The sequence below is a fragment of the Schistocerca gregaria genome, unplaced genomic scaffold (genome assembly GCF_023897955.1).
Source record: "Schistocerca gregaria isolate iqSchGreg1 unplaced genomic scaffold, iqSchGreg1.2 ptg000963l, whole genome shotgun sequence".
Classification (NCBI taxonomy): Eukaryota; Metazoa; Arthropoda; class Insecta; order Orthoptera; family Acrididae; genus Schistocerca; species Schistocerca gregaria.
The window spans coordinates 3,866-27,467 of record NW_026062315.1 but is presented as its reverse complement, the minus strand read 5'-3'; the positions used below and the strand labels follow the sequence as shown (position 1 = coordinate 27,467).

At 50.1% G+C, this 23,602-nt stretch overlaps 8 protein-coding genes across 8 annotated transcripts; 1 reads left to right on the top strand and 7 right to left on the bottom strand.

The window, feature by feature from the left end:
* Positions 1-583: 583 nt before the first annotated feature.
* LOC126326068 (actin-related protein 2/3 complex subunit 4-like) lies at positions 584-1,558 on the bottom strand. Its single transcript, XM_049995522.1, has 3 exons — positions 1,470-1,558; positions 1,104-1,222; positions 584-1,035 (listed from the first exon to the last, which is right to left on the bottom strand). The coding sequence occupies exons 1-3, from the start codon at positions 1,470-1,472 to the stop codon at positions 645-647; spliced, it is 513 nt and encodes a 170-aa protein (XP_049851479.1). The 5' UTR covers positions 1,473-1,558; the 3' UTR covers positions 584-644.
* Positions 1,559-1,607: 49 nt separating this feature from the next.
* Positions 1,608-5,941, bottom strand: LOC126326063 (glutamate dehydrogenase 2-like). The gene is made up of 3 exons (XM_049995516.1): positions 5,763-5,941; positions 5,375-5,692; positions 1,608-5,305 (listed from the first exon to the last, which is right to left on the bottom strand). The coding sequence occupies exons 1-3, from the start codon at positions 5,875-5,877 to the stop codon at positions 1,698-1,700; spliced, it is 4,041 nt and encodes a 1,346-aa protein (XP_049851473.1). The 5' UTR covers positions 5,878-5,941; the 3' UTR covers positions 1,608-1,697.
* Positions 5,942-7,870: 1,929 nt separating this feature from the next.
* On the bottom strand, positions 7,871-8,723 carry LOC126326073 (protein lin-28-like). The gene is made up of 5 exons (XM_049995527.1): positions 8,612-8,723; positions 8,498-8,539; positions 8,342-8,428; positions 8,120-8,265; positions 7,871-8,051 (listed from the first exon to the last, which is right to left on the bottom strand). Exons 1-5 carry the CDS (start codon positions 8,694-8,696, stop codon positions 8,022-8,024), a joined length of 390 nt encoding a protein of 129 aa, XP_049851484.1. The 5' UTR covers positions 8,697-8,723; the 3' UTR covers positions 7,871-8,021.
* Positions 8,724-8,888: 165 nt separating this feature from the next.
* LOC126326074 (uncharacterized) lies at positions 8,889-9,730 on the bottom strand. The gene is made up of 2 exons (XM_049995528.1): positions 9,380-9,730; positions 8,889-9,209 (listed from the first exon to the last, which is right to left on the bottom strand). The coding sequence occupies exons 1-2, from the start codon at positions 9,728-9,730 to the stop codon at positions 8,889-8,891; spliced, it is 672 nt and encodes a 223-aa protein (XP_049851485.1).
* A 292-nt stretch (positions 9,731-10,022) lies between these two features.
* LOC126326075 (uncharacterized) lies at positions 10,023-12,009 on the top strand. The gene is made up of 3 exons (XM_049995529.1): positions 10,023-10,469; positions 10,608-10,661; positions 10,818-12,009. The coding sequence occupies exons 1-3, from the start codon at positions 10,346-10,348 to the stop codon at positions 11,939-11,941; spliced, it is 1,302 nt and encodes a 433-aa protein (XP_049851486.1). The 5' UTR covers positions 10,023-10,345; the 3' UTR covers positions 11,942-12,009.
* LOC126326028 (structural maintenance of chromosomes protein 4-like) lies at positions 11,990-15,888 on the bottom strand. The gene is made up of 2 exons (XM_049995472.1): positions 15,409-15,888; positions 11,990-15,319 (listed from the first exon to the last, which is right to left on the bottom strand). The coding sequence occupies exons 1-2, from the start codon at positions 15,778-15,780 to the stop codon at positions 11,990-11,992; spliced, it is 3,702 nt and encodes a 1,233-aa protein (XP_049851429.1). The 5' UTR covers positions 15,781-15,888.
* A 926-nt stretch (positions 15,889-16,814) lies between these two features.
* Positions 16,815-18,394, bottom strand: LOC126326072 (uncharacterized). Its single transcript, XM_049995526.1, has one exon. It carries the CDS (start codon positions 18,322-18,324, stop codon positions 16,927-16,929), a length of 1,398 nt encoding a protein of 465 aa, XP_049851483.1. The 5' UTR covers positions 18,325-18,394; the 3' UTR covers positions 16,815-16,926.
* A 306-nt stretch (positions 18,395-18,700) lies between these two features.
* Positions 18,701-22,552, bottom strand: LOC126326066 (RNA polymerase-associated protein CTR9 homolog). Its single transcript, XM_049995520.1, has 2 exons — positions 22,321-22,552; positions 18,701-22,238 (listed from the first exon to the last, which is right to left on the bottom strand). The coding sequence occupies exon 2, from the start codon at positions 21,187-21,189 to the stop codon at positions 18,706-18,708; it is 2,484 nt and encodes an 827-aa protein (XP_049851477.1). The 5' UTR covers positions 21,190-22,238; positions 22,321-22,552; the 3' UTR covers positions 18,701-18,705.
* Between the last annotated feature and the right edge of the window lie 1,050 nt (positions 22,553-23,602).

The window sequence follows — 23,602 nt, the reverse complement described above, 5'->3', positions numbered from 1 at the left end:
TTGAGAAATACCAATATATGTTTGTGTATATTATTGGCCATCTTCTGGCATACAGGGAATTTTTTTTTTTCTCGTTTCGAGAACCGGATATTGCCTGCGAAGTTCTTTTTCGATAACTTCGATACGCTTGAAGACTGAACACAAGTTCTGTCGAACATCCTTTAGGATGTTGGTGTATTGATCAAAATGTCCAGATATTTGCGCAAAGGCGGCTGCCGACATATCGTTGAATTCGCTCAGAGACCCCTGCATGCTCCTGGCAACATCCGTTCTTTTAAAAAAAGATTCAGCGGTTGAAATGCCAAAAGGTTTGCGTACACACCATACATACATATCTGATTGAAGCTGAGAGACGGCCACTAAGTTTTGTCTGCTCGCTTCATTGAGTGCGCTGTGGACCAGAAATCCCAAAGCGTGATTGACTTCGGCACAGTTTTTGCCCTGCTGCGCCGCTACGACATCTGGTTCTTGCTTCTCCGACATTTCGTCTGAGCCTCTCTTGTTGTTCAAATCAAGAAAAAAAAAAAATTCCAGAATCGCGTTTCCGCGATTTGCTGAGAAGATTTGTGTTTTGGTTCAGATACAGGTCGAGATGTCAAAAAAGTGTCTTTTTTTCGTCTCCCCTTCCGTGTGGCAGTTCAAATTTATTTGGTGAATTGAACGAGATAGGATTGAGCGACGACGCGCGCTCGAGTGCTGACAGAGGACTTCATTTTGCTGATTTCACTGTCTATGTCCTGAATGAACTGTATGATGAAGTCAACCAACTTGTGTTTGTACATGAGTTCAGTGTGAGTATTGGTGATCAAGAACGAGATGTCATAGCCCTTGATGGGTTTTCGGCGAAGAACGACGAAGTTCTCTGCGCGTTGAGCAAGAAAGCGCATGTATTTTTTGGTCAAAAGCTTTTCGAGATCGTCGGCTTGTTTCAAACAAACGCTGACTCGAACTGAGTTGACAGAGGCCTCGATCAAAACCTTCTCTTGTACATTTCGAGAGATAATGACCGGGTTGAGCAGAACTTCGGGAGAGCTCCTAAATTGAGCAGGATGTCAGCTTTTTTTTTCTGGAAAAGCCCGTTGCAACTGCGCAAACGCGCGTACCCTGCCTCGATTTCTGGCTTGTTGTGGCGTTCGACGTCCTGAGACGCGAAGCTCTGCAAGCACATGGCCGCCGTGAGCGTGTATCGAATCGTGGTCAAATACGGAGCCAAAGTTGTCGCCTGTCGTCGGACATGAGTGGTTGAGTTAGCACAAAAAAATATGGTACAACATTTTTGGGAGTGCATGGAATTGGGCGGTAGACAGGTCCTGCAGCGCGGGATAGAGGGAATTGAGCAGCAGCCCTCGAAAACGGGGGGTCTGAGAGAGGGTGGAAGGAAGAGCGCGCGCCGATAGATCCTCGCTGGTGTGCTAAAACGAAGGAGGCAGAAGTCGGCGCGTCTCGAGAGCCCCCTGCTGAATATGTACCATTTTCGAACGAGCAAGAACAAAGCAGTTGATGGATAGGAAAGGCGCTTCTTGTTACAGGGGCTTGCCTTTGATAAACTAGCAGAAACTGGAATGCGACGACATGTTAAAATTAACAAAAAAAAAAAAAAAAAAAAGGAAAGTTGGTCGCTCATTTTTTATAGCTCAGATGGCGTTGTACACGGGGAGGTCTTCCGAATTAGAGCGAGGCAACTCTTCGACGGGCGGCTAGTTCGGGGAGACGAAGTATTTTTGCATGAACTGATAGAACGCGAATTCGTTGTTGCTGAGCCCGTGAGTGTAGACGTAGCTGGCGGCCAAGTAGGAGCTGAGGGTGGCGTCGACGTAGGATTTGGGAAGTCTGGAGAAGATTTTGTCGAGCGTGAATTCGCGCTGGAGGGTTTGGGGAATGACTTCGCTGAAGACCTGTTTGACGAGTTTTTGGTTGTTCCACAGTTCCGAGTCGCGGATTTGGTAGTTGAGCTGGTTGATGCGTTCGGAAATGCCGTCGGAAAGGATGCAGAGGGGAGGGGCGCCTGGTTTGGTGGACTCGGTCCACAGACACTCGAATTCGGCTCGAGCGTTGGCCTTGATGCGGTTTTGAATATCGACGACGTATTCTTTGTAGAAGTCAGAGACGACATCGTCTTTGACGCACATGAGGCGGGAGTACTCTTCGTCGTTCATGCACAGAGAGGCGAGTACTTCGGCGCTGGAGGAGGTGACGCCGCCTTTGTTGGCGGAGGAGTCCTTGAACAGGATGACGCCGACAGACTCGAGTTTGATTCGAGCCTCCTGGGTGAAGAACAGGTTGGCGCCTTCTACGGCGTATTTGAAGAGGGGTTTGTTGTTTGGGCCGGATATGAGGCGGTCCACGTTCGACAGGTTGACGGAGGCGGGGCGGCCGCCACAGGGGACGAAAAGGTCGGCGGAGGCGAGGGGTTCGAGGTGGAAGTTGTTGCGGAAGTTCATGCCGTTTTCGACGACGGTGCCGTCCGGAAGGCGCACATCAGCGTCGTCCACGAGGACGAGGAATCCGCCTGGACCGAGGAGTTGTTGGTTGAAGTGGGAGACCATGAGCCGGTTTTTGGCGAGGCGGAGCAGCTCGGACCGGTCGATGCCGTTTGGGTCGTAGAGGACGCCGCTTCCGTCCACGATGGCGATGGTTTTGTCTTTAGAGATTTTGATTTCGTTGCTGCCGAGGTCGCCGTCGGGTCCTCCGGTCTGGACTTTTCGGAGCTGTTCTTCTTTCAGCCCGAGTTTGGAGATGATGCCCAACACGAATTCGTGAACACTGCTGGTAGTCATGCCGTACAGGTCGTGCGGGATGCCGCCTAGGGAGGGGGATTTGCCGGTCGTGATGGAGGACCAGAACTTGTACCCTCTCTTTCGGGCGTGGAGGGCGGCCCAGTCCATGAAGCCGGCGGTGCCCTCGTCGGGGCCGAAGAAGAGGATTTCCGGTTGGCCGAAGTAGTCGATCACGTCGGAAGATGGAAGAATCAGGTCTAGTATGGAGTCGAAGTACTTCCTGAAGGCGATTTCGGCTTTGTCTTGGTGGTCAACGTTCAGGAACACGGTTCCCTTGCTGCCGCTTTCCGGGATGTCTTTGTTCTTGAGAGTTTGAGTGAGGGCGAGGTTGTAGTTTTCGTCGAAAAGTCCTTCCGCGTTTCTCTGCCAGATCTGCTTGTTGCGGCTCATGATGAGGCGAATGCCGCCGCGGGCCACGTCGTCGAAGCGGATGTGGAACCCCCGGAACTCCGCGCCGATCACCAGGAACACACCGTAGGGAATGATGCTGTAGTCGCAGCCGGCGAGGAAGATCGGGTCTAGGCGGAAGGACAGGGCGACTTTGTTCTTCTTGTAGAAGTTGGTCTTCAAGATGTGGCAGTTGAAGTTCAAGAGGGCGCGCAGTATCTCCATGTCGACTGGGGAGAGCGACGCCTTGTTGATGCGGTTCCAGAGGGTTCCGTTGAATTGGGGGCGAGTGCCCTTGCTGCCGTCTTCGCGGGGACAGAAGCTCTCTTTGAAGTCTTCGTACATGGACTGGATCAGGTCCGGGTTTTGCATGATGGTTTCGGACACGCGCGCCTCCGTGATGAGGTCGTTGCGCATTCTCTTCTTGAGCTGCAGGAGCTGGACGCGGGTGTTGGTGTTGTCTTTGTAGGCCTCGTAGAGGGAGAGCCATTCTTCGGGGACGCGAGACAGGAAGTGGTAGGCGAACTTCCAGCCGCAATAGGCCCATTGGATCACGGGCAGGTCGACGAGCCTGAGCTCGACCATGGGAGATAGGGAGGTGCGCGGGAGGATCCAGTTGAGGCAGGCGACGTCGGTGATGTCTCGGACTTGGGCGTCGGACACGTTGTCGAGGTGGAACGAGTAGGCGATGAGGCCGTTCGCGAACGTTTCGATGTATTTTCTGACGGGACAGAGGTTGTACCGCTGGAGGAGGAGGGTCATGGAGCTGAGGAAGGAGTGAGTGGAGCCGAGCATGTAGCAGATCGTGATGACGATTGAGCGGCCGGAGCCCGTCTTGTGGGTGACGGAGGGGTCGACGGAGATGACGAATCCGGTGTTCTTGAGGCACTCTTTGATGCAGCGTTCGTATCTTCGGCGAGACTGGTAGACTTTTTCGAGCAGGAAGGAGCCGGTGCTGATTTTCCAGATGTCCGAGGAGGGTCGGACGTTGTCGTCGGTGCAGACGTAGGGGTCGGCGGAGACGAGGTAGATGATGACTTTTTGCTTGCTTTCAGGAGTGGAGTATCCTTCGGATAGGAATTGCTTCACGCTGACTCCGTATTTGTCGTGGGAGGGGCCCAGTTTAGATCCCTGGTACCCTTCGGCGAGCCAGCGGGTTTCGATGCGTCGCTCGACGTCGACGGCTTCTTCGAGGGGGTAGATGTACAGGGCGCTGTGGGTTTCCTCGACTCGGTAGCGGACGACTTCGGAGGTGCCGGTGGTTTGCCCCTGGAGTTTGGCGGCGATGAAGGCCATGATATGCTGGCTGATTTTTTGAGGGGAGAATTGGCGCCAGTAGAACTCGTGGAGGCCGAGGCCTGTGTAGTACCACTCGACTTCTCTGCGCACGACGGACTTGGTGAAGAAACCCGCTTCGAGTACGAGGCGGAAGACCTCGTTAACTTGGTCGGCGAAGACGAATTTTTGGCAGCCGGAGGTGCTGTTGAATTGTCGTTGGTAGTTGGTGATCATGCGAGAGACGATGGATTCCTTGTTGCGGATGGACTCCGCGCTCAGAGAGAGGTGGGAGAAGCTCCTGAATTCGAGGGCGCCGAGGATCTTGTCGTCGATGGAGATGGGGATGACGAGGGTGGATTTGAAGCCGGTGGACAGGAGGAGGTCTGGATCGAGCGTGCCGTCGCTGTCGGGGTTTGGGTGGGAGATTTGTTCGGACTTGCCGGTTTGAATGACGCGGCCTATGATGGAGGAGTTGTCGATGGGCAATTTGGCGTTTTCGGCTGCTTGTCTCCAGCAGGACAGGCGGCACACGTCGGAGGTGGAGGCGAGCCAGGCTTCGGAAGTGACGGCAAAGTTTTCTTGGACGTGCCAGCCGCTGGTGTAGTTCCACTTTTCCTTTTCGAAGAGGAACTTGATGATTTGGTACAGGGCGGAGATGAAGCATTCCGAGTTTTTGAAGTTGTCGAGGCGCACGGAGAGGTCGGAATAGGCTTGCATCATCTCTACCAGTTCGGTGTAGTTGTATTGGGCGGCTTCGGAGATGGGGGTGAGGCCCCATCGGTCCGAGATGTTGACGTCCGCGCCGTGCTCGAGGAGCAGGCGGACGATGGAAGTGTGCCTGGAGGAGACGGCGAAGTGAAGGGCTGTTGGACGGGAGGGGGGATTAGGGTGGGTTGGGGGCGGGGTGAGGACGGACGGAAAGGGTTTCGTACCGGATTTGCCGTTGTAGTCGACCGAGTTAACGTCCGCGCCGAATTTTAGGAAGAACTTGACCAGGAAGAGAGATCCCTCCGAGGCGGCGGCGGAGAGTTTTTGGGCAAGTTCGTAGGAGGAGTAACAGGTGGTTGCCCCCTTCGAGCAGAGGTATTCGACGACGAGTTCGTGGCCGGCGTCGAGGGCGTCCATTAATGGGGTGTGGTTCCATCGGTCTTTGGAGTTGATCATGGTGGGGTCGGTTTCGACGAGTAGCTTGACGCAGTCCAGGTATCCGTTGGAGGCGGAGAGGTGAAGGGGAGTTCGAGAGTCGTAGTCTGCGGGGGGCGGGAGAGGGGTGAGGTTTTGGGGAGAGAGAGCGGAGGGGGGCGCTGACTGGTTGAGTACCTCTGACGTGAGAGCAGTTATTGCCTAGGATAGCAGATTTGAGTTTTTCTAGATTTCCGCTGGCGGCGGCGGAGAGGAGGCGCGCGGTGGTGATGTCGAAGGATTCCTCTGTCATGGCGACGGGGTGGTAGTGAAGGGAAGGGGGGGGTTGGTGAAATGAGCAAAACGCGTCTTGAATGACAGATTATTTGCGCGGAAAAAAAAAAGTGTCAAAAAAGGGGGCGGGGAGGGGGGAGGGCGGAGTTGGCGGGGAGCTGTGGGGGGGGACGGGAGGAGAGGGGGGGACGGGAGGAGAGGGGGGAGAGGGGGGAGAGGAGAGGAAAAAGGGGGGGGGGAGGGGAGGGGGGTGTAATTGGCGCTTTTTTGACAGGTTTGACAGTTTTAGGTGGTGAGAGGAGGGGAAGTGAAGAGGGTTTGTCTGAAGGAGAACGTGAGTGGGGTTGAGGGGGGGGGGGATTTTTTTTTCTTGGGAAGAGGTGAGAGAAGGGACAGGTGGTCGGCCGTGCGCTGCTTCGAGGCTCGGGAGTGAAGAGTGTGGGGTTTAGGGACTGAGAGGGGGTCGTGGGCGAGGGTCCAGTTGCGGGAGTCGAGGAGGGAGTCGTGGGAGTCCCAGCCGATGGTTTTGAGTATGTGTGTGTATTGTTGGTGTGTGGTGTTGGTTGGGGGTTTCAGAGGGGACGAGAGGTAGGGAGAGAGGGGGAGGGAGAGGTTGGGGTGTCTCGAGCATTGGTGGTGGAGGACGTTGTGAAACTTAGCCGGGAGTTTGATTTGGAGTCGTTGAGTTTGTTCGAGGAGGGGTAGGACGTCGTTGAACTGTTTGCGGTGGAGGAGGGCTTCGATGGTCCAGCCGAAGAGGGATCCCGAGATGGGGAGCGAGAGTTTTTGCATGAGTTGCAGGAAGAGGAGGCAGTTGGGGGAGTCTCTGGCCCTGGCGTGGGCGGGGATGAGGGATTCGAAGGTGAGGACGTTTGGGGTGATGCCGGACGAGGTCATGGAGTTGAATGTGGATCGCGCGAGGGAGAGGTCGCGGGCCTTGCAGTGGGCGTGTATGGCGATGTTCCACGTGTCGACGGTGGGAGTGAGGTGGAGGTTAGGGAGGTCGGAAAAGAGTCGGTTTAGGAGATGGGTGTTGTTGAGCCTGGAACAGGCTGACAGGACGGAGTGAGCCATGGACAGCGAGAGGCCGCGGGCGTTTCCGAGGTGGAGCGACCAGGATTTGAGTCGCTCGACGGCGGATTCGATGCGGTTGGAGTCGCAATAGGCGTCGATGATGGATTGGCGAATGGACAGACAGTCGGGTAATTGACGCGCCGCGTCCGCGTAGACGTCTTCGGCGAGGTGGAGGTGACGGGACTTGGCGAAGGCGGCGATGGTCGAACAGAATAGGGACTCGACAGCGGACGAGCGGTCATCGGGATTGAGTGGATGCGACGCGGCTGATGGATCTTGCTCGAGAGTTTGAGGCGTGTAGTCGCGTCGCCAGGCCGCGTAGATCGACGATATGGACTGCTCTCTTCTGAGCCAGCCGGCGAGTTTGAGGAGAGCCAAGTAGGCTTCCGGACGAGGAACGAGGCGTTCGGTTCTCATGCGGTCGAGCTCTAACTCGGCGCTAGATAAGAGCCCCGCTCTAGCATAATACTCAATAACGTGATTGTACCAATCGGCGAGAACGTCTGGTGACGAAGCGGCGCTGGGGCGAGAGAGGGAGGAAATTTCTTTGAACGCCTGCATCTGGTCCTGATGCGTCAGGCGGTTGATAAGCTCGAAGCACTCTGAGAGGTGCTCCCGAGAGTCGCGTTTGTGGGCGTGCCCGAGCCTTTGATCGAGCTCCCGAGCTCTGGACACGGCCAAGGCGGCGATCTGCGCTCTGTTGGCCCTTTTAAGGGCGCAGGGCATATTATCGCGGGCGCCCGCGCCCGAAACGGACGACAATGACATACAGCGCCCACGCGAGCGCGTCTGCACGACGAGGCGCGCGGCGGAGAACGCAAGGAACATGGTCTCTCTGTCGGCAGCAGGTTGAAATTGAAAAAAAAAAAGGGAGGGAAAAAAAAAAAGGGCGCCGGAGAAGTATCGAACGCCCGCGAGAATTGGGTGAAAGCAAGCGCTTCGGTGAGGAGACGTCGAGGAAAGAACTCGGATTTATTAAAGGGTATCGCATGAGGGGTCAAAAGGTGCCAGGGCACTTGATCTCGGGGTACCAGTCACGGAAGATTTTTCGTCGGAGTCCGACCGGACAGCTTTTAGGTTACAAAATCGCTAGTTACTTTGGTCACTCCCAAAGGAGTCCTAGTGAAGGGGAAGAAGAGAGGTCAAACACGTTGCACACCATTTGGGCAGCTGAAAAAAAAAAGTACCATTCGGGAACGACGGCGAAGTGGAGGGTTCGGGTTGGGTGTGACGACTTCCACGTCAACCGCCATGACTCCCCTGGCATTCTCCTGGGTCTCGAACGTGACAATGTCTCCCTCATTGAGTGTCTTGTATCCATCGCCCTTGATGCCTGTTTTTTTTTGACCACCAAAGTTAGTGGGTGGGTGTGTGTGAGCGTGTGTGGAAGTGGAGGACCTAGTAGGTACCGGAAACGTGAACGAAGACATCGGTGCCGCCAGACTCCGGGGCCAGAAACCCGAAGCCCTTCTCGTTGTTGAACCACTTGACGGCGGCTGCGGACGGGGGAGGGTGAGCGGGGGGCGAGGGAGGGAACGGGAAGGAAACAGGAGCTAGAGTCGTACCGCGATGGAGCCACCTTTGAGCGAGAGCCGGCCTGCGAGGGACTTGGAAAGAAGCAAGTGAGCAAGGCTAGATGCGGGAGTGGTGTGCAGAGAAGGGGGGGGTTTGGAATTTACCGATTGGTCTCAGCCGGGCTTGAGCTGGGGCTTTAGAGAGCCTATGAGAATTGGACTTGACCGCGGAGAAAATTTGGTTGAACATATTGAGGATACAGAACAACAGGAACCACTGATGAGGCGGGGAAAATGGTTTGATAAGGATTTTTTTTTTGAGCAGAGAGACAAAAATTATTTTTTTTATTGAAAAATTTGCGCATTAGAGCGAACGAGACTGGTATTCTGTATAGAACTCTATGCGCTGTGGTTTTCGAAAATTTTTTTTTTATTGTACAGATCAATAGCGAGAAATGGTGAAGTCCACTCGGGCACGGCACTGAGGACAACCATTGCTAGAGAACCTCTGTGCGCAACTCTCGCAAAAGCTGTGTCCACAAGGGACAAACGTGCGTTTACGCGGGTAAGAGAAGCATATGTAACAAATCGCATCGTCCTTTAAAGACGCAACTTTGAGTCTTAATTCTTGAGTTTCTTTGGTCAGCTCAGCAATCCTGTTGACGAACACATCGCAAATTTCGTAAATCAGACTTTTATATTCGTCGCTCATGGATTCCATTGGTCTCGCAAGCTTTTTTAACTCCTTCGCCAAGCTCTCTATCTGGAGGCGGAACAGAGCGGCAAAAAAAAAAGTCAGCTCCAAAGCCAAAAAGAACGAAAAAAAAAACAGCTCTTCAGGAGAATTTTCAAGAAAAGCCGATCACAGTCTGCACGTCGATGAATTCCTTTGATGCACAAAACTTCATGAACACTAATACACCCGCCTACTACCCTTGAAAGCATTTCCTTCGTGAACTCGTATCCCTTCGAATAAGAAAGATTCAGGAAAGACAGAGAGTCAACTTCTTCTCTCAAGCGTTTGTTCTCTTCTTGTAGCTCAGATAGACGCGACAGTTCATATTTCCGTCTTCGCCACCAACTCCATCCCAAGAACAGTGCACCGCCAGCCATGAGGATGCAATAAATTCCAAAACTGAGGCTCCTCTGTCCAATTCGCCATCCAAAAGGCATTAAATAACCGCTTTTCTCGCACTCGGCGTTGAGGAAACCATTTGCTCGAGGGACCTGTGCCTTTTCGGCAAGGCATGTATCTTCAAACAGTGAAAACCTCAGAAAGTCCATTGATCGGCCCTCTCGTGGGCAATTCAATCAAACTCGAGACAAAAAGCTCTAAATCGTTCAAAAAAAAAAAGCGCTCATAACTATCAGTTTTGCAAATCGTTTTGCCCTTTTACACATTTTCTTTCGATAAAAGCACCCTCGCTTCCACCTGCTGACTCGCTCAAAGTATCCGTGCGCAGCATGTAACAAAAACGCGCCAGGTCACAAAGGCAGCCGCAAAGCTGTCCGCCCACTTGCCAAAAGCTGCAAAAAATTTTCGTATCTCTGCTGCGCTGATCGAACCGCAAAAGCCATTCGCTCTCTGGGCCGAAAAAACCGCGACCCGTTTTCTGAACTACCGAGGAAAGAGAGCTAGCTATTAGACTCATTAAATTCCCTGTACCCGCGAAACGCGTTTCAATCTTCCCCCCAGCATCCGCAGCAAACTCTCTGCTCCTTTAGAAAGAATCCAAAGTCTTTTGTTGGCTCGGAGGGCCCTTCATGAAATTACGCTGTTACGCTGCTTTTTTCGAATCCATTCAGAAAAGTTTTTGACCGTTTTTTTCGCACTGCTTTCATTATTCACGTCGAGCATTGCTTGAACACAGTACTTTCTAGAGCGTCCGATTTTTCAAAATGAGCATAATTGGTATTACGGCCAGGCAGATATTTGACAGTCGCGGAACCCCGACAGTTGAAGTTGACGTAACCACGAAATTGGGTGTTTTTCGTGCATCAGTGCCGAGCGGGATTTCGACAGGTACACATCCACGTATTTTCAATGACGCGCCGTTTGTGCACGATACAAGCTTTAGTCGGGAGGGTGCGCCCTTCGCGCATCTAGCAAATTGCATATTTTCGATGGACTAATCAAAAGTTGCTTAAATCTGATTGAAAGGAATATACGAGGCACATGAATTGCGCGATGGGGAGGAGGCCTATTTGGGAAAAGGTATGTCGTTGCGGGGAGAGAATGCGGATGGAACCGAGGTGATTGTTTTTTCTGGTCTTTGACAGGTCGTTGCTCGGTCGATTTTGACAGGTCGTTGCTCGGTCGATTTTGACAGGTCGTTGCTCGGTCGATTTTGACAGGTTTTTCCTCCTCTAGGCGTTCAGAAGGCAGTGAGAAATGTCAACCATGTCCTTGGGCTGAAGCTGATGGGGATGCAACCCGTTAGGCAACACGACATCGACGAGACGATGATAAAGCTGGACGGAACGGAGAATAAGAAGAAGTACGGGGCGAACGCGATTTTAGGAATATCTTTGGCGCTGTCTAAAGCCGGAGCCAGAGAACTGAACTTGCCGCTGTATACCTATTATGCTGAGTTGGCAGGGAATATGAATACACAGACATTTGAGCTTCCGGTGCCGGCGTTCAACGTGATTAACGGGGGGGCGCATGCAGACAATTCCCTGGCGTTCCAGGAATTCATGATCATGCCGATAGGCGCCAGCAGCTTTTCTGAGGCCATGCGTATGGGTACAGAGACGTATCAGCATTTGAAGGTGATCATAAAGAAGAAATATGGAGGCGGTGCGACGAATGTGGGAGATGAGGGTGGATTTGCCCCAAACCTTAAGAGCGCTGAAGAGGGCTTGGATTTATTGGTGAGCGCAATCGAGAAGGCGGGATATACGGGAAAGGTGAAGATAGCAATTGACGCGGCAGCTTCTGAATTTTATGAAAATGGGAAATACAATTTAGACTGGAAGATTCCGGGTTCATCGGGCAAGCTGTTGTCCTCGTCTGAGCTTGCATCGGTTTATGAGGAATACGTGAACAAATATCCAATTGTGTCGATTGAGGATCCGTTCTCTCAGGACGATTGGGAAGCATACGAAGGGTTTTGTTCGAAACTCGGGAAGAAGATTCAAATTGTGGGTGATGATTTGTTGGTGACGAACACGAATCGAATATCGGAGGCCGTTCGGAGGAAGGCGTGCAATGCGTTGCTGTTGAAGGTGAATCAGATCGGAACGATTAGCGAGGCAATCGCGGCGGCCAAGATGGCGGCGGAAAACCACTGGACAGTGATGATGTCTCACCGATCTGGGGAGACTGAAGATACAACGATTGCCGACCTTGCAGTCGGAATCGGGACAAACCAAATCAAAGCGGGGTCACTTGCTCGATCGGAGCGCCTCGCCAAGTATAATCAGCTCCTGAGAATCGAAGAAGAATTAGGTCAAAATGCTAAATACGCTGGACCATCTTTCCCCTATCAATAATATGAGACGCGCTAGAGAGGCATGTCTGAAGATCAATAAAGATTTTTTTTAAAAGGTATGAGCGCCAAGTTGGATGCAAAAATCTGCAGGATTGATGCAAACAGTTTTTGTGACATTCTCTGTTTTGTATATACCAACCAAACAATCGGCCAATTCGAACATGTAATTGCGGAGGGATATAATGAGGAATTGGACATGCTTTGTTTTGCGCTTAATGTAGTTGGCGATGATAATGACATTTCTAAAGTCCAGCGCCGCGTCTATTTCATCCATGATATAGATGGGCGTGGGCTTGAAGTGATGAAGTGCGAAGACAAGGGACAGGGACGAAAGCGTTTTTTCTCCTCCTGACAGGTTTTGGATATTTTTCCAGGTCTTGTTCGGCGGCCGAACGCTGAAGGAAATTCCCTCAGAGAACAAATCTGTGCTGCACTCGAGCTCGGCGCTGCCATTTTGACTCGTGAGCATACGATACATCTCCTTGAGCTTGGCGTTGATAATGCCGTACCCATTCATGAACTGACTGAGGCGTTGGTTCTGCAAGGTGTCCAAATGCTGGCGGCGCTCGTCCCAACGACGAGTAGTCTCTTCGGCGTCTGCTCGATGCTTTTCAAAAACAAGCTTCTTCTCTCTGTATCGGACGATCGCGTCCTGATCGTAATGCACGTTCACAAGCTCCTCATTGAGGCGATTGACTTCGAGGTCATTCTCCTTGATATCGGACTTTGACATGGAAGGCGCGTGCTCGATTTGTAATTCCAAGTCGTTATCATCTTCGTCGAAGCGCAAGGAAAGCTTCCTAGACGCCAGCGTATCCAACTTCGCCGAAAAGTGAGAAACTATTGTCTTGACCTCTTTCAATTGTACATCTATCGATGACAGGCGACCCTCTGAATCTCGCAGAGAATCCCGCTGGCTTGACAGAGAAGATTCCAATTGTTCCAACTCGTCTCTCTGCTTTTCTAATTGCTCCGCCAAAGAAGCATAAGCAGCTTCTGCCTCTTCGTTCTGCTGAGTAACTTCAAAAGCGGCATTCGTTAAAGATTCTAGTTCCTTCTCAGTCTCGACAACTCTTTGATTCAACTCGTCAATAGATCGTAGACATTCAGCACACATCTCACGGTGCCTCTCCATGTCGCGTTGAGCGCTCTCTATAGAAACTTCATTTTTCACGATGTCCTCTTGCCAGCTCTTGATCAGACCTCGAAGATGCTCGCAATCTCGCTCCAAACGTTTCACATCGGGACCCAATATGCGATCCAGTTCCGTTTCTATCTGTTGAATTTCAGATTCCAATGAGCTAGAATCCTTCGAAATCTGGTCCACTTGGTCTTCTAAATGCTGTATCTCCTTTTCAATCTTCGCAGCATCCCCCTTCTGCTTCTCTAAATGGCGTCTCTCTGAGTCCAAACGACTCTCTCGCTGCTTCTCGTCATCTCGTTGCGCCATCCCGTTCTTTACCCCAATTTCTAGCCTCTCTAGTTCCTGAGACAAATTGTGATGCTTAGACCTCCATTCGGACTCGACGCTCTCCATGCGCCTCATACGGTCGCGTACGCCAGATAAAGATTCTATCAAACGCTTCAAATCTGCCACCTCGTCTTCAGGCTTCCTACCGCCTCCATGACGATTCCTCCCCTTTACCCTCAACCCGCGACCGCGCCAAGATGTAGGGCGCCCCCCCGACGTCAACGTTCCGTGTACTTCGAATAAACTCCCATCAGTCGTCACCACTCGACGCCTAGTCCCCCCACTAAGTGCCACTTCTCGAGCCCTCTCTAAACTCTCACATACCCAAGTATCTCCACACGCATACCTGATGGCCGGCAACACCTCTTCACTCTCTGACTCTATCAAGTCCACGAGTCTCTTCGCACCCTCTACCTCAGCGCCTCCAGCGCCCTCTGTTCCCACTCTTAACTCTTCAAGCACTAGAAACGTAGCCCGACCCAACCTCCTTCTCCTCAACTCTTGCACGCACCTCTGCGCACATTCCGCATTCCTCACAACCACATAACTCCATGCCCCCGTCGATACGTTTGCGGCCAACTCATATTTCTCCTCAATATACCCCAAATCACCTAATCTCCCTAACACCTCTCTAGCTACAGAATCAGGCAAACCCTCCTTCATTCGAGTCAATAACTCCTCCCCCCCGCCTTCCGCCTGCAACCTCCTCAAATCCTCTACCCTCTCCGATATCTTTCCTTCCTCTATTCGATACCTTTCCTTCTTCTCCTCACTCTTCTTCAACTCCAACACCACCTCGTCCAACTCCTTTCTCAACCTCTTCCTCTCCTTACTCTGACCACTCAACCACTCCTCCATCTCTCTCACCTTCTCTCCCGCCCTCCTCCATTCCAACTCCACTTCCTCCTGCGCACCTCTCGCCACTTCCAATTCCAACCTCTTCAAATTCAATTGAGACTCCACCTCAACCCTCGCCTTCTGCAAAGGTATCAAATCCCTCTGCTTGCTAGACAACCTCTGCTGAACCGGCAACAACTTCCCACTCACTTTCTTCCTCTCCCCCCTCAACCTCTCCTCTAACCTTCTCAATTTTTTCTCACCCACCTCAACCTCCCCCGACAACCTCTCAATCTCCAACTTCCATTCCTCCACTCGTCCCTCTCTCTCCCTCACTTGTTCCTCACTCTTCTCCATCGACCTCCTCAACTTGCTCTCGTTCCTACACAGCTTCTTCGCCAAATCCCTCAATTCCAAATCCCTCTCCTCCATCTTCTTCAAGCTCCTCCTCGCCTCCTCCATCCTCTCCTCCAACTGCTTCCTCCCACTCTGCTCCTCGTACTGCCTCCTCAACCTCTCTATCCTCTCTCCCAGCTCGTCCACACCCCTCTTCAACGTATCCACCTCTTCCTTTGCCCTGTCGAACTCAGCCTCTATCTCCTCCGCCTTCTTCTCCGCGCAGTGCCTCTTGTACGCGTACCCCAACGCCTTCCTGTCGCACAGCTCCTTCATCTTCCTCAAACAATCCACCGCCTTCTCCTTCTCCCCCTCTAACGCGCTCTTCTCCTTTTCAGCCAACCTCAACCATTCCAACTTCTGTGCCCTCTCCTGCGACAACCCAGACAACTCCTCCTTCACCCTCTCAATCTCCTCCACGTACACATGACTCCCTATCACCTCCTCCAAATACTCCAGCAACTCCATCCGGTCCATCATCGATATCGTCTCCACCTCTCCCTGCAAAATCAAAAAACGATTGCGGTCCAAATCAATCCCGTGCTCGTCCCTCAGCACCCTATACACTTCCTCCACAGACACCCTCCTGCCATCTATCTGATACTCAGCCGCCCGGTCCACGTATGCCAATCTAGAAACCACAAACTCGCTCCCCCTCACCAACTCGCTCTCTCCCTTCTCTCATATCAGCCAACACACACAAAAGTCACAACCTCGTCAAATCCCTGCGCATCTTCTTTTCACCCCCCCGCCACTCCACGTACCTCCTCGTTAATCCTTACACTCTGAAAGTATACGGACACCCTCGCAAACCGACAGTTTGGATATGCCTCGCTCTTGTGTATCAAATCAGCCATTCGATTCTGTCTTAACTTGCTTGCTCTCTTCCCAAACACAAAAAGTATCGCCTCAATGATATTCGACTTTCCACTCCCATTGGGACCAACTATAGCCGTAAACGAATGATGCAACGGACCTATCTCCTGCACGCCTCCATAACTCTTGAAATTTTCCAATTCGACCTTCTTAATCACCAAGCGACTACCTTGACCCTCTCCTATGTCCTTTTGCTCCTCTCCCCTCGTCTGCATTCCGTCGCTCATATCCGCATCATCCGTGTTTTCTCTGTCCTCCATAACCTCTCCTAGAACTTGTTTCTCTCTCTGCCAAACCAAAATTCTATTGTCTCTCGACTCCTCTTGCAAACTTCTAACTACTTGTCAACCTCGGCCGTGTCAGCCACGACAAACTATGATACGGGCTCAGCAAAAATTATTCATACACTTCAGTACGAGTTTTTTTTTCTTCTATTTGACATGTCTGGCAGGGAAAACTCTTGCCACCGAACTTCGCGCTCACCTAGAGCGTTACCTCCCCACGCTCATCGCGCAAGGTTTTTGCATACACGAAAGTTTTATTTCGCGACGCCATTTTGCGACGCTTTTCTTCGGCAGCATTCATCCAGAGCGCCTCATTTCAAAATAGGAGATGGAAGGCTCAAGTCAGCCTCCAGTAGCGGAAAAAGCCTTCCTCGTAGCGCCTGATGCGACCTTTGGTCCTCAACGTCGAACATTGGGGCTCGCTGAAGTTCGGACAAATCCGACAAAAGAAAAAACAAGACAATTGTCACAACCGTCGACTCCTCGTTACCTGCAAGGAGCCTGTATCATAGAAGACTATCTACCGGACTCCAGAACATGTTAGCATTCAACATGCCCACAGAAAGCAAGGTGTCAGCACTAGACCAACGAACGTCCAAAGATAAGTCAAAAAACATGATGCAGCCCCCGAACCCAAGTTGAGAATTTTTTCAAAAGTGTCGGCGAACTCTCTACAAACGGAGAAGCCGAAACGCTCATCTTTGAACCAGAATTCACATCCACTGATAGTAACAATTTTCTAAATGCAACCAAGATTGGATGAATTTTTGATTTTTACACATAGAAAAAGGAGGGAAGCGTCACAAAAGATTCAAACAATATCCATTTTCAGTTTTGTAAGGAGAGCATGGAGAAATTTACCGGATAAAGGAGGTCAACTCAGTTTTTTATCCATGAGAGAACAAATATAGACTCATACACTACTCCAAGTATTCTTAAAAAAACGAATTTCCTATCAATACTTTTTCGATTACATTTCATTATGTAATAATGCTAAAAAATTTCTCCTCAGATACCGCTATATATAAATATACATGTGCGATGCATGATCGCCTGCCCAGTAAAAGAGCGCCTCTTCGGAAATTCCAAATTAGGGGAAAGCCCATTGAAACACTCCTCCGTTCATGAACTGTTCGTTGATCCGCCGATAAAATAGCAATTCGAAAATTCACCCTCACAAAAAGTATTAGTCGCCGAGAAAAAATATTTCCCATGGCCGTGTGGCTTGCCTTCCTTAAACTCCCCAACATAAACATCTCCATTGAACCGTGTATAAGTCCCCTTGCCATGCATCTTCCCATTCTGCCATTGTCCAGAATAAGCATCATTTGACCCAAGCCTCAAATTACCCTGGCCATGAGGCACCCCTGCCTTCCATTGTCCAAAATAAGATGTCCCATCTACCCCAGACCACTTGCCTATTCCATCGAACTTGTCATCCCCGAAATCACCCTTGTACACATCTCCCGAAGAATACGTATACACTCCATACAAGGTGATACCGCGTTCAAAATACCCGTCCAACTTCGAACTGTTCTTAAATATTACCGTCCCTTTTCCATGTCGCTTTCCATTCCTGTAGTAGCCTTGATATATTGATCCAGAATGATAGTATTGATACTCTCCAAATCCATTGCGTATTCCCTTTTCTAATTCTCCCACATATCTGTCACCATTATCATATTGTTTCTCTTGAATTTCCCTCTTGTTTTTACTTTCCTCTTCTTCCTCCTGCACCCCCCACTTATCTTTCATCGATTCGTCTGCTGATACTGGATAATGCTCCCAATGTCGTTTTGACGCCTCTCTAATAACCCCATTCAATGCGTATTTTTCAAGCCTCAATTCTATCTCTCTCCTCTTGTTTTTGTTGTCTGATTTGTGCAGTTCTAGTGAATACATCAAGTCCGTCACCCCCAATGTCGCCTTTGTACACTCAAAAAAATACATTCCTCCTTTTTCCTTTTTCTCGAAGTAAAATGATAATAGCCATTCATACTGAAAACTGTTGTCCAACGATTGCTCTCTCTTGTGAGATATCACTACCACCTGCCTAACCACCGGTCCTATAGTCAAAATCTCAAAAAACCAACTATTTTTCACATCTTTTGTCATATACTGCATACCCAACGATTTCTTCAACTCAATATTCACCGGTGATATCGTGCTTTGATTTATCGCTCTTAATACCTGCACCACTGGAGACGTATCCCCACCTATGCTTTCTAAAAACACCTCCATTTGTCTCTTGGTTATATCCGTTCCTTCCGTAAACACTTGGTAAAAACTTTTCAACATTGGCTGTATCGCTTCACTTCCCAATAAAACGTCTGTCAATGAGACAAATATATACTCCAGTTTAGCTAAAGTGCCAGCTCCAGGCAATGGTGGATGTTTAATATATCCATGCTCGTTTAAAATCTTTACGTTGGTCAACCTCTGCAAATCGGAACACATTGGTAGCTCTCTGTAAGAGCGCCCAACTAGTTCCAACACCTTAGAATGACTCTCTAATTCCATTCAACTGAGAAAAAAAACAGGGCGACGTCATATATGCGCTATACAGCTGATAAAGCGAAGCATGAAATGAATAAATATAATAATATAATATAGGCACACACAGTAGTTTAATAAACGAAAGGGGGTTTCTTTACGACCGAATATTCGAAAAAAAAAATACACCCTTTTTTGTTAATACATGCATTATAAAAAATTTTTAATGAGTAATTAAAAGTATAGGAAAACCATATAAAACTAAAGTTAAATAAAAATAAAAAATATATATGGATTTTATTTTCTAAATGGAGAGAAAAAAGAATATTGAATATTTTCCAAATATTTTAAATTATCAAAAAGGCTCAATAGTGTACCAACTCTAGATGTTTAGGTAGAATTATTTTTTTATTCATGGTTCAAAGAGCTTGTTTTTTTGAGCGAACTTTCTAGTGATTCCTCTTGCTTACGTCTCCGCTTTTTGGGGACAGAGATGACACCATCATCAAGGTCATCGTTAGAGTCGTTGGACTTTTTATCGTCATGAGAGGCGGCCCATTCTTGCTGAAGTGCAGCTGTACGCTGAATGTATTCTTTGGCTTGGAGCTCGAGTTCCTTAATACGCCGTAGTTCGTGAGCGCGTTTGAGTTCGAGCTCTTGGAGACGTTGGGCTTCACGTTCGCGTGCCTCACTGAGACGGGCTTCACGGAGTTGAGAGAGTCGGAGTTGTTCTTCTTTGAAAGCAGCAAGCTTTTCTTCGGCAAGTTCACGATTAGTAGAGCAGAGCTTGGCGAATTTAGAGCATTTACTGGGAATGAAGGAGTGCTTAGAGGTACTGGAAGAGGCGTCGGTATGAAGGCGTTCGAAGATGGGGGTGGCGACTTTGAGGGCTTCGATAGCGGCACGCTGTTCGGCTTCGGTGGGGACGGAGACATATTTAGAGGAAGAAGATTTGTGAATGTTCGAGGGTTCGAGGCCGTCGTTGGAGGGGGTAAAATTGGAGTCTACATGTTTGAGGACGGAGAGGCCGAGGTCCTTGCACATGACGGCTAGGTTATACCAGGTGTCGTTATCGGAGGGGTTAAGATGAAGGGAGTGCTGGAGGGTGAATTTAGCGAGTTCGAAGTTGCCAGTTTCAAAGTAGCACCTGGATAGCATGGTGAAGAGGCGACTTTGGGAGACTTGGGGAAGGTGAGGTCCGAATTTGGTGAGGAAGTTGGAGTACATACGGATAGCTTGGTAGTGATCGCCCTGGATGAAATAAACATGACCGAGGTTGATAAAAACGTCTGGAATGGAGGATGAGCCCTCGCGGACTGCGTGAAAGATGTCGGTGGCGTTTTGGTAGTGAGTGGGAGTACCGCGGAGGGCGAGGGTAATGCCGAGTCCGTTGGTGGCGTAGAGATTTCCAGGAGATTGCTTAAGGACGCTAGAGAATAGATCTGTGGCATATTTGAGGTTGCGCTCGCGACGATCGTTGGGTATGGCTGCGGCTATGAGGAAGATATTGGCAAGCTGGGTGAGTGCATATAAATCGATGGTGGCTTGTCCAGAGGTGAGTTTTTTTTTATCGGCGGTATGTTGATTAAGGAATTTTTCTAGGTAGGACTGGGCAGACTTATAATCTTTGAGATGCATGTGGATGTTTGCAAGATAGATACAAGCAGTTTTATGTCGATCTGGGGTAGCGGTAGGAAGGCAAGACCACTCGCCTTGGTAGACTTTGCTGAATTGGTCTATGGCGCGGCTGACTTGGCCAAAATCTCTTTCGATGCAGGCGAGGCGGAAGATGGCGTCTAGATATCCTGGATAGCGTTGTAGAATGCGTTCGTAGAGAAGGTGGGCGGTGTTAATGTCGTGGAGACCGGTTTCGTGGAGATAGGCGAGGTTGAAGGCGACGGTGACATTTTGAGGGAGAAGGAGCCATTCGTTGTCCAAGCAGGCGCGAAAGAGGAGCTTATGCTGCGAGGAGTCAAGTGGATCCTTAATGCTCTTGGCGTAGAGGGCGAGTCGAATGAGGGATAGGTCGATGGAAGAGGATGGCGAAGAGAAGGAGGGGGGGGCAAAGACCGTTTTGAGGGGACTGGTGGAAGAGCGAGAACGAGGAGAGGGGGATTTATAGAATGAATCAAATAAGACGGCGTGTGTTGGAAGAATGGCGGGAGGTGAAGACCGGATACAAGAGTAGCAAGCGCCAGCAAGGATGGTTCTGAGGAAGACATCGAGTGCCCGATGGAAGTCTTTGAGTGTGATGAGGAGGACGCCAATATTATTCCAAAGCTGTCTACAAGGTGTTGGGAGTTTTTTGAGCAGGTCAATGACAGCCTCATCGGAAGGAGGAGGTGTAGGTTCGTGAGAAGGATTTTTTGGGTCGGCGGGATTCGAAAAGAGTTTTTTGTATGCATGTACAGAATTAAGTAAATCAGATGCATTTTCATAAGCTCGAAGCGCCTGGAGTGGTTCGAAGTATTGGCAGACTTGAGCAAGTTCTATCCAGATATCTGGTTGGTGAGGAGAGAGTTTGAGTGATCTTTCAAAGTAAGAAACGGCCTTTTCTCTGTATTCGACAATCTTAGAGGAAGAGGTGGAAGGAGCATCAATGAGCTGTGCATAGGTATGTCCAAGGAGGTTTTTAACCTCTGGTATGTCTAAATATTTGGAGTCTACTTTTTGCAAGTTCTCAATGGCCTGGAGATACTGTTTGCGCGCGAGATAGAGTTGTCCAAGTCCGTAGTGGGGCAAAGGAAATTGGGGCCAGTTGATGGTAGCTTCGCTATAGTATTTGAGCGCCATTTCGTAATCTCCAGCGGCGTGATAGGCACGCCCTAGATGATAGCATCCCTCCGCCTTGGTACCATCGAGTGTGGCGTGGTGGTAGGCTTTGGTAGCCATTTTTTTGGTATTTGTGAAGTCGCCACTCGCGAAATCCCTATGGGTAAAGACCCACGTTTACCCAATAATTGAGGGCATTCGGGTTATTGGGGTTGAGTTTGAGCGCACGCTGCATATAAGTATTGGCCTGAATGAGATACTGATTTGCCTCGTTGAGTTCCTGAGCAGTTTTAGCCCTGAGCTTGCAAGCATGGAATTTGTTCAAGAGGAAAATCGTGAGCATGGTCAGAGTTTCATCGTGGTGCTTTGGCGTAGGAAACGATGGATTTTTTTTTTGGACATATTCAAGAGATGAAATCTGTAAATTCAATGCACAAATCGCTTGATCGAAACAATGCAAACGTTGCCAAACCAACGCAATGGCAGGGCGTAGTCCTTCATATGTCGTTAACCAGCTCAACCTCCGCTTGATAATTAGAAAGGACTACGTGCATAGCTGCATCTACTTCGTCGTCCCCCGAAGTTGGTGGTGCGTCACTGTCGCCTTTGTTCGCCGACAAGACGGGTTCCGCCGTCGACAGGTATATTGACATCAGTACGCGCGTCAATTCTTGCAACGCCTCCGCGAGGTTTCCCTGTTGAACATAGCATACTGCCAATCCTGTACGAGCGGCGCGAGACTCGAACGAATTTAGCGTTGACTGAAATTGTCTCAGCGATTTGTCAAATACGCCTTGGTACAAATACGCCAAACCTTTGCCAATACCGGTATGCCAATGATTTTTTGACGTTTGGTCTGCGCGGTTGAACAATTTGTTTGCATATGCGTATATCTCATTGCGCTTCTTGCTCTCCTTCTCGAGGCGCGCCAAATTAATATAAAACGCTGCCAAACTATCTAAGCATAGTATCATCGCTTTGTCATAGTTCTTATAAATCTTTCCGCCCCCCTGCATGGTCCATTCCGCTAACAGCTCCTTTTCTCGATCTTCCGGTAATGTCTGCTCTCCCTTCTCACACACATATGGGGACGGCATTCCAGACCTTAGCGTGCCTATATTCAACATCGATTGATACAACGCATATCGGCCCAATTTGTAGTACTCTATCTGCGCCCGCCCAACAAACGTCAGCTTCTTCCCCTTTCTAGCAGGCTTGCCCTCCTAAAAAAAATCCGCAACTTCTACTTACCGCTATGCGTAGCCAAATTTCGAGCGGTGCCTTTTCATCGATCAGCAACCGTATAATGTCCTCTGGGTTCTGACTCGTCAAACCCTCCACCAGGATCTCAATCGTTTCATCGCTCTGGTAAATCGGTACATGAATTGAGTTCATGTTCTAGGCCAGGCGCTCTGGTACTGCAAAACTGAACGTGCACTGTTGGGATGGCAGCTCACGCATTGAAAAACGATAAAAAAAAACTATGCATCCCCCTATATACATGCGATATATACATAATTTTGACGCGGATTCTTTGTTTTCTTTAGCGCGTGGTACATTGTAATTGCTCGCCGGCCATATTTGATTTGAGTCATTTTCGAGGAGCGAGCTCCTACGATGCGTGTATGACGGAGTACAATCAAAGCGGCAATTGGATAAATTCCTCGGACTCGCCCCTTGCCGAGGGGAGAACACGGTCCTTCGACAAGTTGAGTCCCCTCGGCAAGCTTGGCTCTCCGTCCAGTCGCCGGCGCCCTTGACGCGGGCCGCGCGAGAGGTGCACCTGTCAAAAAAAAAAGCGTTTCTTCGCCACTCTCTCCTTCTGCGGGCAAAAGGGGGCATGTTGGTCTCTTCTGTACACAGGGGTGTTTTTTCGCGGCCGTGTGTCCGGATTCTTTCCGGCGACCATGGCACTGCAAAGATTTTTTTTGGCCATCACTATTTTTTCCTCTTTTCCCTCGTGAACGCTTTATGGCGAGCGGTGCCTTGCTCGGGAGGCGCGCCGACGCGCGTGTCCAGGTCCAGGTCTTTTGAGATGTTCGCGTCTTTCCACTCGCTTTCCATTGAGTCGTCAGGTTCGTCCTCGTAGATTAGGGTCCAGTTGTCGGGGCCTTTTTTGCCGATGAGTTCTTGGTACCTGAGGCGATTGGTATTGGGAGCTGGGAGCGGGGAGGAGGGAGGGCGGCTAGAGAGGGATGCACCGTCGCTGCTCGAGATTTCTAGGGATGCGTCGAGGGCATCCCTTAGTTGCTGCTGTTCATGCAGGGCCAATGTAGCTTCAGAGAGCTGCTGGGCGACGCGGCGAGAGTCGCTCGCCGGATTTCTCGAAGCAGATGGAAAGAATTCCGATGAATGAGAGTTACCGGAAAGGGGCGCCCCGGATTCCATGGCGGCGGCCAGTCGAGAAAGCGAGAGAGACTTAGAAACTCGATTCAGCTCTGGAGGAAGGCGGTCATCCAAGATATCCGCGATGAGTTGTGAGGAATCGCTTTTGTAATAGGAAATCAGGGCATACAGAACAAATCCTTCAGAT

What these genes read in the sequence shown, in the direction of transcription:
- LOC126326068 (XM_049995522.1), bottom strand. An exon ending in AAGCCAGAAATCGAGGCAGG is followed by an intron (nt 1,036 to 1,103) that starts GTACGCGCGTTT and finishes TGCTCAATTTAG; the next exon opens with GAGCTCTCCCGAAGTTCTGC.
- LOC126326063 (XM_049995516.1), bottom strand. Translation starts at nt 5,877, where the DNA reads ATGACAGAGGAATCCTTCGACATCACCACCGCGCGCCTCCTCTCCGCC. An exon ending in TAACTGCTCTCACGTCAGAG is followed by an intron (nt 5,693 to 5,762) that starts GTACTCAACCAG and finishes CGCCCCCCGCAG; the next exon opens with ACTACGACTCTCGAACTCCC. An exon ending in CGACTACAACGGCAAATCCG is followed by an intron (nt 5,306 to 5,374) that starts GTACGAAACCCT and finishes CCCGTCCAACAG; the next exon opens with CCCTTCACTTCGCCGTCTCC.
- LOC126326073 (XM_049995527.1), bottom strand. Translation starts at nt 8,696, where the DNA reads ATGTTCAACCAAATTTTCTCCGCGGTCAAGTCCAATTCTCATAGGCTC. An exon ending in TCAAAGGTGGCTCCATCGCG is followed by an intron (nt 8,429 to 8,497) that starts GTACGACTCTAG and finishes CCCCGTCCGCAG; the next exon opens with CCGCCGTCAAGTGGTTCAAC. An exon ending in TTCGCCGTCGTTCCCGAATG is followed by an intron (nt 8,052 to 8,119) that starts GTACTTTTTTTT and finishes CCCCTTCACTAG; the next exon opens with GACTCCTTTGGGAGTGACCA.
- LOC126326074 (XM_049995528.1), bottom strand. Translation starts at nt 9,730, where the DNA reads ATGGACTTTCTGAGGTTTTCACTGTTTGAAGATACATGCCTTGCCGAA. An exon ending in CGAAGGAAATGCTTTCAAGG is followed by an intron (nt 9,210 to 9,379) that starts GTAGTAGGCGGG and finishes TTCCGCCTCCAG; the next exon opens with ATAGAGAGCTTGGCGAAGGA.
- LOC126326075 (XM_049995529.1), top strand. Translation starts at nt 10,346, where the DNA reads ATGAGCATAATTGGTATTACGGCCAGGCAGATATTTGACAGTCGCGGA. An exon ending in GCCGAGCGGGATTTCGACAG is followed by an intron (nt 10,470 to 10,607) that starts GTACACATCCAC and finishes TCTGATTGAAAG; the next exon opens with GAATATACGAGGCACATGAA. An exon ending in GGAGGCCTATTTGGGAAAAG is followed by an intron (nt 10,662 to 10,817) that starts GTATGTCGTTGC and finishes TTCCTCCTCTAG; the next exon opens with GCGTTCAGAAGGCAGTGAGA.
- LOC126326028 (XM_049995472.1), bottom strand. Translation starts at nt 15,780, where the DNA reads ATGGAGGACAGAGAAAACACGGATGATGCGGATATGAGCGACGGAATG. An exon ending in GTGTAAGGATTAACGAGGAG is followed by an intron (nt 15,320 to 15,408) that starts GTACGTGGAGTG and finishes ATATGAGAGAAG; the next exon opens with GGAGAGAGCGAGTTGGTGAG.
- LOC126326072 (XM_049995526.1), bottom strand. Translation starts at nt 18,324, where the DNA reads ATGGAATTAGAGAGTCATTCTAAGGTGTTGGAACTAGTTGGGCGCTCT.
- LOC126326066 (XM_049995520.1), bottom strand. Translation starts at nt 21,189, where the DNA reads ATGGCTACCAAAGCCTACCACCACGCCACACTCGATGGTACCAAGGCG.